General features: G+C 43.8%; 1 protein-coding gene across 2 annotated transcripts in view; it reads left to right on the top strand.

The window, feature by feature from the left end:
- The window catches only part of MAPRE1 (microtubule associated protein RP/EB family member 1), a 32,322-nt gene extending 21,944 nt beyond the window's left edge, over window positions 1-10,378 (top strand). The window contains exons 3-9 of one of the 2 annotated variants that reach the window (XM_006030482.3): window positions 82-208; window positions 3,332-3,477; window positions 4,689-4,893; window positions 5,218-5,295; window positions 5,514-5,632; window positions 6,474-6,626; window positions 7,076-10,378. In XM_006030482.3, coding sequence (XP_006030544.1) covers window positions 88-208; window positions 3,332-3,477; window positions 4,689-4,893; window positions 5,218-5,295; window positions 5,514-5,632; window positions 6,474-6,626; window positions 7,076-7,132 — 879 coding nt within the window. In that variant the 5' untranslated portion in view covers window positions 82-87 and the 3' untranslated portion in view covers window positions 7,133-10,378. The remainder of the gene's footprint in view (window positions 1-81; window positions 209-3,331; window positions 3,478-4,688; window positions 4,894-5,217; window positions 5,296-5,513; window positions 5,633-6,473; window positions 6,627-7,075) is intronic. The other variant, XM_006030483.3, reaches the window with a different exon arrangement.
- Window positions 10,379-11,205: the final 827 nt, after the last annotated feature.

The raw sequence follows: 11,205 nt of genomic DNA, 5'->3' as shown, positions 1-11,205 counted from the left end.
GCGGGGGGCGGGGCCTCTGGGGGGGGGCTTGGGGGTCTTTTGGTGGCGCTGCGGCCCCCTGACCCGGCGGGGCCTTGCCTTGCAGACATGGCGGTCAACGTGTACTCCACCTCGGTGACCAGCGACAACCTGAGTCGGCACGACATGCTGGCCTGGATCAACGAGTCGCTGCAGCTCACCCTCACCAAGATTGAGCAGCTGTGCTCGGGTAAGGCCGTCCGGGGACGAGCCCGACCGGCCCCGGCACTGCGGGGCCGCTGTCTTGGGGCCTACGGGCCGAGCGTCGGTGCCGGCGATGGTCGTCTGTCGGGTTGCTGAGCGTCGCCGTGTAAAACGTGCCAGCTCGGTGCGAAGGGTGGTTTCTTCCTCTGCTCTGCTGCGGCGTCAGGGAGAGGAGAGCGGTGCGGGGAGGGGAGGGGAGGGAGCCGAAGCGGCTTTTCTGGACAGGACACGGGCCTTGTAGGCGCAAAGATCAGCGTGCGAGGAGCTGGGATTGTGAAAGAAACAAGGACGCTAAAGTGATCCAGGCGTAAGGACCGGTGTGCAAGAAGCTGTGACTATTAAACTTCTTGCACGCTGATCCTTATGCCTGGATCACCTTAGTGTCCTCGTTTCTTTCATAATCACAGCAAGGAGGACACTAAGGTGACCCAGGCACAAGGATCGGTGTGCAAGAAGCTGTGATTGTGAAAGAAACGCGGAGGAAACCAAGGTGATCCAAGCATAAAGATTAGTGTGCAAAATGCTGTGATTGTGAAATAAACGAGGAGGAAACCAAGGTGATTCAGGCGTAAGGACCAGTGTGCAAGAAGACACGACTATTAAAGAAACTTCTTGCACACTGATCCTTATGCCTGGATCATTTCAGTGTCCTCCTCGTTTCTTTCATAATCACAGCAAGCAGGACACTTAGGTGACCCAAGCACAAGGATTGGTGTGCAAGAAGCTGTGACTATGAAAGAAAGGAGGAGGAAAGTAAGGTGAAGTCTTGGGGGAGTTTAAGGATTGAAGTGGGTCAGTAGGAGGAGAAAAGACTCCGGCGAGGTCAAATTGCACCTTAGAAAGGCCGGCAAAGGGATTTGGGGTCACATGGCTGAAGATGAGGACGTTGGCACGGATGAGTTGGATAGACTCAGTGGTGGAGAAAAGGCAAGTACCTAAGTGTATAGTGAAGCTGCACGCTAGGGGTTGTCGCTGTCGATACTGAAAGGAAAGGATGGCTCCTGGGGGTGATAAAGACGTGGTGTAGTAGGGCCTGAGAGAGGATGTGGGCAAGAAAAAATGAAGGTTAAGCAAAAGTTGTGGATTTCTGCCAAAAAGTAGTGATCAGGATGCTAAGACTGCAGCAGGATGGTGGAGAAGAGAGGGGACTGGGGTGAGTTGGAGCGTGGTAGGACATCCAAGAGGATGGGAGGCCTAGAAATTGCAGACTGAATAAAATTAGGGAGAAATGGAAGTGAATCTGGGAGCTGTCAGCACAGTTTGCAGCTTAGTCCATGGAGGCAGACAGTTCAGGAGGCACCACTAGCGGGTCCTGGGTCTCCCAGATGAAGGGAGCCAGGAGTTGAGAATCCTAGGAACAGAATTGCTGAGATAATTAGTCTGTTTCCAAAACTGTGGACTCAAAATAGGAACAAGGATCCTTAGGCTTATCTAGGCTGCTGGTAATTTTCATTGAGAATGAATAGATTTTTGACCCCATGAGAATCTTGCCCCAAGGATCGAGGGGACTCGTGTTGGTAGCTTCTATAGCATTTGGATTCATTGGCCAAAGGAAGGCTTAGTCTAGCCCAGGGGTTCCCAACTTTTTTATGCTGCAAACTGCAGACTGGAAGTGACTGTGGACCAGCAAACTGCGGACCAGAAGTGGCTGCAGACCAGCAAATTGCAGACAAGCAGTGACCGGCATACTGCGGGTAGGCTTTTGGTCTGCAATATGCCAGTCATTTCTGGACTTCCAGCCCAGCAGTCAGCCCTCCTGCGGACCGGTAGCCAACCTTTCGTGGCCCAGGGTTTGGGAACCCTGGTCTAGCCCACTGCAAGATGTGCAGTGTTGGTAGACAGACTTCTGTAAGTGCCACCACTAAGTGAAAGGTACAAGGTTGAAAGCTTCACAGTGGTGTGATCGGTTTTCACCATCAGTTATAGCAATTTCCCAGGGAAAGTCATGAGCAGCAGAGGCAGGCATTGGAGTGTTTCACTAAATAGGAGCAGTAAAGATTGTGGAGGCCTGTATTGTGGAGACTTTCCTTCTCTCACACTGTTATGAAGGCAAGAAGGGAGGAGAGAAGCATCATGCTAGTGATGGAAGGAGCTGTGAAAGGGGTGCTCCAAGCAGGAAGAGCATCTTGATGGGGAGGGGAGACTGAAGAGGTTTTTAGCAGTTCTGTGTAACATGAATCGATTGCGCGTTAAGAGTGCGAGTGCAAAAGGGAAAACCTGCAATGCTGTATTCTTGGCCGTTAAATGGATCTTTGGCTTTTTTTTGCAAAAGCTTGCTTACCTGGTTTATGCGGTAGTTTAGGCCGCCTCTTGTTCCAGCTCCCGTTGCCTTTGCAAAGTGTGGACTGGGACTCCTTTGGTGCATTAGAAGAAAGTAAAGTTGCTGAAATGCATGTTGGCAAGCAATCGCCACTGCCCCATGGAAGCTAGCTGACATTACAGATGTTCTGCAAAATGCATAGTAATGCTGCAGTCAACCAAAAGGACTAGAACTTTTTTAAGGAAAAAAAAAAGATTCCTCATCTTTTGGTTGACTGGAATTTTTCCCAAGCTCTAGTTGCAGTAGGTATTGAATTGAAGAGAATGTGGGCTTCGAGGTAAGTGGGATGAAGCTTGAGTTATTTGTCAATTTGATTTTGGCTTTTTTTTAATGGGCCCAGTTAGTTATATTTTGTATAACTTATCTTTCAAACACCTCTCAGGCAGGGACCCGTTAAAGTGTACGCGGATCCTATTTGTGCCAGAAATCAGAATGAACAAACAAAGCAATCCCTAATTTTTTCAATCTTGTTCTCTTCAACTGGGACCTTGTTGTCTACCTTAATACAACACATGTTATCTTTTACACACGTGCAGCATTACTGACCCTGTGAGTGTGACAGCACAGATTTTGGCTACATGTTGAGTTTGTATGCCTGCCCAGGTACGGAGGCAGCGTTATTCTTGGTTATAAATGCTTAAGTCATGTGAGAGAAGGTTCAGACCATCTTATTTTTTTAGCATTTTCAATTAACTGGCTGTCAATAATATTCAGTCTAGTTTCTGCTTCTGAATGCTTTTGAATAAGATGAGCTATGGACACTCTTGTTTTGTTGGGGGTTTTTTGCAGGTGCTGCCTACTGTCAGTTCATGGACATGCTCTTCCCTGGCTCTGTAGCACTCAAGAAAGTGAAATTCCAAGCAAAGTTGGAACACGAGTACATTCAAAACTTCAAGATTCTACAAGCAGGTTTTAAACGAATGGGTGTTGACAAAGTAAGCAGCCCCGGTTCTCTTTGCGCTTAAATTTTAGACCATCTGTATTGTCTTGTGTGCAAACCTTGGAGCTCTGCTTGCTATCTGTTTTACTCTGGGGGGAAGGTTGCCAGTCACTAGTGACAGTACCTGTCCTTTCACCTTCCTCAAGATGGTAACATCTATTAGTGCTGGATGTTTGGCTGTTGCTAATAGGATGATTTCCTTTGCCTGAAATCCATATGCTTGTTTATAGATTAGTGCTAAGACTCGTCTGAGACGCTGTGCTTACACTACTTCTTATTTTTGTACAAGGTGCTTTTGGTGGCTAGAGGCAGTTGGCCTGGTTTCCAAGGTCCCAAGTCCTACCTCTTCAGGCAGCTCTCAGGCTACAGTGCTGCAGCATAGACCTGTGAAAGTGCCAGTTCAGATCAAGTGCAGATTATCCACGTAAATGACAACAAATAACAGAGTTGGTTCAAGATTTTCTGTATTTAACCTTTCTGTGTTCCTCACCTTTATTTTTGAAGGAAACCTTTTTTTTTTTTTTAAAGAATGAATGAATAACCCACTCTCTACATCCATTTAGTCGTCCCTGTATTACGGCTGCTGTTTAGTGTGAAGAGCAGCTAACTTAGACAAGTGTGTTGCATAAGAACTGGATGACCACATCTCAGATCACCAAATAGCCACTGTTTGTGTCTGGTTTTGGTCCAACCTTGGGCTAGTGGCCTGGAGGCAAAAAGGCTTTTAGAGTTTCAACTGTTCTCTTGGTAATTTCCATTTATGAGGTCATTGGGAAGAGGGTGATACACATCATGGTCAAAGCTTTGTGAACTTTCTAGTATATTTAAATAGCTGTGGATGTTTGGGATTCTGATGTTGGCCAACAAATGAGACCCAGAGTATGTGGGGAAGAGATGGACAGAGTCATAAAAAGGCTGAGAGCTCAGGAATAGAAGAGCAGGTTTGGTGGTGGAACTTACCTGATGATAATTACGAGCGTCAGACCTTTACATTTGAACTTGCTGCTGTTCTAAGTAGAGCAAGCTCTGTTCCAAAGAGTGGAAAAATCTCTGGTACTCCGAGTTCAGTGTATACAAGACGAACTCTCTGTGGATTTCAACTAAATTGCATTAGATCATCTACTGTGCCATGTCTCTTGGTAGAGCCCATACTGAGATTAAAGAGCCTCTCGCTGACGAGTAACAAATTGTACTTTCTCTCCTTAGATAATTCCTGTGGACAGACTAGTGAAAGGAAAATTTCAGGACAATTTTGAATTTGTTCAGTGGTTCAAAAAATTTTTTGACGCGAACTACGACGGAAAGGACTATGATCCCGTTGCTGCCCGGCAAGGCCAAGAGACAGTAGCATCTAACCTTGTCACTCCAGTTATGAACAAGCCCAAGAAAGCACTTGGTTCTAGCGGTGCAGGTAAAGCAAATATTTAAAGGTCTTTTTAAAGGATTTCCAATAAGAGCTTATATATCAAGCGTTGACTTAACTGTTTAAATTCATCTTATCAAATTGTAGTAGTTCACAGCTTTCCTTTATTTCAAAGAGTCCAGTTTCAGAACATCAGCTCATACTATGATATGTGTGAGAGATCTCATTTTGTACCCATCCTCTTATTTCATGGAGAAATGGAAGAGATTCCATGAATGAGATAGAGGTGATGCTTTATCTGCAGGCTAGGCATGGCAGTCGCCTTCAGGTCAGATAGCATGTAATCATTAGGACTTCCTTTACCTCTTGTAGATAACAGTTTCTTGGGAGCAACAGAGACGAAGGCTGCAAAAACAGACTCTTCTTCCATAAAGAAAATGGCAATGATTGGTACTAATCTTTTCAGGGAGAAGGGACACTTCACATGGTGAATCTGGGGCTGTTTTTGCTATATTACGCAGATCTTCAAACTTTTCACTGTTCTGTCTTAGCATGGCTCAAAATAACTCTTCTTGGTGTCTTGAAGGATACAGCTACACTGTCCAAAGGGGCTTTGTTCCCAGAATGAATGTGTTTAAGAGAATTAATATAACCTTTTAACTTTTTAGCTCCACAGAGACCCATAGTTACACAGAGGCCCACAGCAGGTCCTAAAACTACCACTGCTATGGTTAAAAAAGCTCCAGGAGGAATAGGAGAAGATGAATCAGCAGAATTGATTCAACAGGTGAGTCTTAAGCTGGTAAACGTCAGGCTAACCATATGTGCTTAAAGTGAAATGTATGAATCTTTATTGTAGGCGGGAAAAGAGATGGGCTTGGAAATATAGCAGAGCAATGTGATTTAGTATGCTCTGCTAAAAGCACGCGCTCCAGGACCTGCTCAATGTGTATACCTTTTTCTTTCCTGAAAAAGGGCTAAAACGCCTCTTATATTTTCATAGTTGGTCAGGTCGGAAGGGACCTGAGCAGATCATTAAGTCCGCCCCCCTGCCATGGCAGGAAAGAGTACTGGGGTCAAACGACCCCGGCTAGGTGTTCATCCAGCCTCCTTTTAAAGACCCCCAGGGTAGGAGCAACGTGATAATACACAAGCACAGATTGGTTGCCTACTGATATTGTATGTAGGATTTGACTCAGTATTCTGCAGTTGCATAGCAGATGTCTAAGCAGCATTCCTGTCAAGCTATGAACAGCTGTCACTTTGTCGCAGGAGTGTGTGTGGTATGTTGTGCTGCATAACCTAAAAGAATAGACCTTAGCAGTGAAGACTGATGGAAGTTGAGCTTTATCTTATGTGATGTAACAAGCCCTTAAACATTGCAAGAGGGAGGACCTTTGCAGGGGATCAGCTGTGCGTAGTGGGAATAGATTATTCAACTTCTGAACTATACCTGTCGTCTCGGCAATAGAATAATCAGGATCTTGGTTATGCCTTACGTGTTTGTGACATGGTGTTGTTTTTGGTAACAGGGAAAACTGTGCTTTCTAAGTAAAGACTCTTGGGACTTATCGCCACTGGAGAAACTAGTGCCTGAGTAGTGACATTTTTCTTTTTTCCGAGGGCAGATCAACGTATTGAAGCTCACTGTTGAAGACCTGGAGAAGGAGCGGGACTTCTATTTTGGCAAATTGAGAAACATTGAACTGATCTGCCAGGAGAACGAAGGGGAGAACGATCCAGTGTTGCAGAGGATTGTGGAAATTCTTTATGCCACAGATGTAAGCATTTCTGGCTAGTACACTGCTGGAGAGAAAAACAAATTCATCTACCTCATGTACCCAAGTTACCTGGGAATGAAAGACCCTATAACTTAGTCTTTTACCAGTCCCACTTGATCCACAGTCAGCACTTGCTTTTCTCTACATGCAGAGAGCAGCTGTTCTTTTCGTGTTGAAGAACAGATATTGCCTTTAGTAGATAGTGCAGCAGCAAATTCAGTTTGCACCCTAAACTACTTCAGTGCTTAGTGAATTACTATGATGAACACATATGAGATTTGGAGAAAATAATACTTCTCTCCTCCAGCAACCTTACTGGCCTCTGTAATTTTCAGCCGAATGGGTTTCTCCTTGACAGTATTCTAGGTAAAATTGCAAGGAAGGTTGTAGCACAGGAACCAGGTTTGTCATCTGCTTTTCATTAATGCACTCTTTCTCTCTCCCTTCAGGAAGGCTTTGTGATTCCCGACGAAGGAGCACCACAGGAAGAACAAGAAGAGTATTAACGGTCCACCTACTGTACCAGCGGAGCAGCAACACCAGAATTCTTTGCCCCAAATCATGTGCTTAACTGTAAAATACTCCACTTTATTCTTAGAGGACTCACTGGTTTCTTTTCATAAGCAAAAAAGTACCTCTTCTTAAAGTGCACTTTGCAGAAGTTTCACTCTTTTCTGATGGGTTTGAGTTAGGAGCTCTTTCTCACTTTGTAGCAGAGCAGTATTAACATCTAGTTGGTATATTTAGGGAACGAGAGGCTGAATATTTGGAGCTTGTTGCAGAGTTGTTTGCTGGTAAACACTGGGTTGTGGAAAGACTTTTCTGTATCTGACGGAGGTGGAATGTGTAATAGAGAAATTAGACTGACTTGCAGAAAGATTGATTTAATGTGAAATTGTGGCAGAGAACTTTTAATAAAAATGCCTTAAGAGTATTTAAAATATGCTTCCGTATGCCAAATTAAAGTAATGTGACAGGAGATTTTATGTGCTTCATACTGGGGTGAAAAAATGTCTGACCCCTTACACTGCTGTCTGGGAGGCCTTGCATGGTGATAGCCTCCCTTGTGATAGATTTCTGTGTCAGCAAGTTCCCAAAAGGGGCTAGTAAAATAACTCCATCCCTGCTCAGTAAAGCTGCTCACCGAGTGATTAGTTCTCAGTGAAATAGGCCTTAATGTTGCCTGTGGCAAGATTAGAAGGAGTATGAACAGCTGAGACCACACATGCAAGTTATCTTGAGGAGTGCTAAATCCTTCTCTGTGGCATCGTGGCTAACAACTTTGCCAAATTCATGTACTGTATTTTGTGGAAAATAACATGCATCCAGGCTTATTGCCGAAAAAGAATCTTTGAGTCGCTGTCCTCCAAGGTTCTTGTTTCTCCTTGTCTTGTCTCCTGTTTTTGTGGTGTTCTTTCTAGTCTGTTTTACTCCGGTTTTCCTTCCTTGCCCCCTAAAGATTACTGGTGAAACTAGTGAATGTAATGGAACTTGACCGGTGAGGTCTCATTATAACAGAAGCGAGTGCATTGAGGCTGGTGCACTTTTTGTACCTGTTGGGCAGTCTTCCTCTGCCCTTGGTGTACTTAAATAGTGATGCTTGCCAGTACAAGTGTCTTCTGGGGAGAAATCTAAAAAGGTGATGGCTATTGGAGCTGATGTTGTTGCAGAAAATACAGTACCGTGACTAACTTAAATATTAATATTTAAAACATTTTCTTGAACTGTCCCTTTTGCTCTCGTGCCCCTCATTCCTGTTGTGTTTGCCAGGTTTCTGCAAGACTAATTCCCCCGCTACTGAGATTGATTGGTCCTGTGCTTGTATTTGTTTCTGGTGGTAGCTTGTCCTAAAACGTGTGTGTAGAAGGCGAGCATTTATGGTAATTGTGGTTTAGTGCATGAATTGTTGTGAAATTCAGAAGAAAACCCAAATTCAGTGAATGCCAAAAAATGCAAGTAACCAGCCATTGTTAAATTGCAGTGGTGCTATTTTTCTTGTGGCCTTTTAGAGTTTTGTTGCCCTAAAATTCCATTTCTCCAAGAAACCATACTTCACCTGGATTTTTCTTGACAGGGTTTTTTCTACTTTAAGCAGTTTCTAAATAAAGTTCTGTATTTCAAGAGTGTCATGTCTGCTGTAGTCTAATATTCTGGGATACAATTAGGCTAAACTAAAGATCTTGATCGTTTCGGTCTGAAATTTACACAACTCGAAATGTCCCCTTTCCTCCTCCAGTTGTAACCACGTTCCTTGCTAACGTAAGCAGCAGTAATACTGAATTTGAGACTTCTGTTGGGGGAAATGTCTTTAGCATTTGTTTACAACAAGTGGAAGAAATGGTAGACTGTGTGCTTTCTCTTTCCTTGGGTGTAAGCATGCTACTGTACATGGCTTGCGGCAAAGCCCTCTAAGGCGCTGTATTGCTGGAAAAGACAAAGTTGGCAGCTAGCCTTAAAAGTCCTGAAATGCTGAACATATGAATGCTACCAGTGTCTGTCTTAAGATGGCTGAATCTCTTGTAACTTGGCCATCTTGTTAAGTTTTCAGTAAGCTTCATAGGCAAGCCTGAACGTTAGGTTTGTCAAAAGCACAATGAATGACCAGCTTCTGCCGGAAATGCTGATGTGGTTCCTAGGAGTTATGACAGGTCCCCGAGACTTGCCCGTGTTTATGCTGGAGGTGACTGGAACGGTCCATGGATCCAGTTTCCTAAGCAATAGGCAGTGGTGGCAACAAAAAGAGTACTGCAGTGTGGAGGTGCATAGGAGGGATAGGGCTTTGCACATAAAATCTTCTCTCCCATTGCTTATTTGCTGTAGTGTCCAAAGCTTGCTCTCTTGCAGCTTTTTGATATCTATATGCTAAACACTCGTTCTCCCTGCATACTCAAAGCAAAAGATGGAGGTAACAACGTGACTGGTGGAACCTGACTTGGGAGGTGAGACTGGGCCTTTCAGCATCTGTGAGAATTAAGTTTCACACTGATCGCGGTTGCTTCAGATGTGTCCCACAAGAGTATGTTTGGCGGCGAATCATAAAGTATCCAGGTAGCCACGCCATCGGTAGAGTTGCACTAGATCAGTTTGGTCTCTGCTGCCAGAAACATGCCAAAAGAGAGAATGAGGCGGAAATAGAAGTCGTGCTCGTGTCCTGTGACTGCGTAAGATGGTCAGATGTGTAGCAATGGCCAGTGAGGCAACACAAGCAAATGGAAACTTGCAGGGCTGCAAGTCAAATGCTGCTAAAATTGTTAGTTCCCTAATACCAAGAAAGATGTTAGTAAAATTAGCAAACTCTTAATACAGATAATTTATTCACAACACATTTGTATATCACAGATGTCTCGACATGGTGGCTTTCCTTTTTTTGTTCTGTTTTGTTTTCCTAATTTCCTTGTTGGGAAGCAAATTGCCAGAATAAATTCAGCTCAAACCCATGAAATTCATGTAGCTATTCTGACCTGGTACAGTACTGGCTGTTTAGATATTGAATGCTCTCCTGCTGGGATTCTTTCAGAAGACATCCAACCTTTCGTAGCTCTTTAGTTTGATCAAATACCTGAAAAGCAAACAATGGAGCAACCAAACGCTCCTGTTTGTCTTTTCTGTACCCAACACGTGTCTTACTTACAGGTGGGCTTGCAGATATTTTTTAACTTTATTGTTCAATCTTTTCAGAATTCCTGGCTTGCAATGACAATTCTTACTGTAACTGTTAAAAGCCTACAAATAAAGGCTAAGAATTTACATCACTCTTTCATACCCTGTTAATATTTAATGTGATCGTTATTTATTCAATTGTTTGTTTGTCTGTTTGTTATTTGCACTGACAAAAATATGCTACTATCTCTGTTTTAGATAAGCGCGCAGCAACAATAAATAGAATTAGCTGAATTAAATGCTACTGGATATCCTCTTCAAGACGTAGCCTCATGAGCCGAGTGTGATAGCTCTGTTTAGCAGGTCACTGATGCTGTTGTGCTAAAATAGGACTCTGCCTCCTAATCTTGGGATTATCTGGGTAGTGTTTGTACAGTGCTCTGACGACAGGGCTATATAAATCTTAAGAATCTAGGTTACAGGAGAACTGAATGATGCATTGAATAGTTTTTGAAAGTTTAATGAGAATTAGTACAGAACAGATCCCCACTTGTACAGCTGAGCATAGACCTTGGCCAAGCGGGTAGGAGATAAGCCACGTCAAGGGTAAAGAGGCTTTTATACTCTTTAGAGAGCAGTGAAAGCATAATGTGGGTGTACTGATGTCTTCTGATACAGCCTGTGTGAGGCTGCAATACGCCTGTTCTAGAATGGGTTACCTAAACAGACAGCTACTATGCAGATTATAATCTTGCGATAAGGGACAGAAGATGACAGTAGTTTACCGAGTCGTTTATAAAAACCCAATTCTGTATTTGGATAGGAATGCTTTCCCATCTAACCCCTCACTTTTAGAAAATGCCTGACTTTCCAGAACAGCTGCGTCACATTGCAAGCTGCTCTTGTCCTTTGTAGCAGACAGCTAGCATCAAGTCTGAAGTCATAGACCAAAACGGGAACTTTATGATATATAACTTGT

Source organism: Alligator sinensis, unplaced genomic scaffold (assembly GCF_000455745.1).
Source record: "Alligator sinensis unplaced genomic scaffold, ASM45574v1 scaffold1032_1, whole genome shotgun sequence".
NCBI classification, from domain to species: domain Eukaryota; kingdom Metazoa; phylum Chordata; order Crocodylia; family Alligatoridae; genus Alligator; species Alligator sinensis.
Note: the sequence above shows the minus strand (reverse complement) of the source record. Positions and strands in the feature narration are given on the sequence as shown.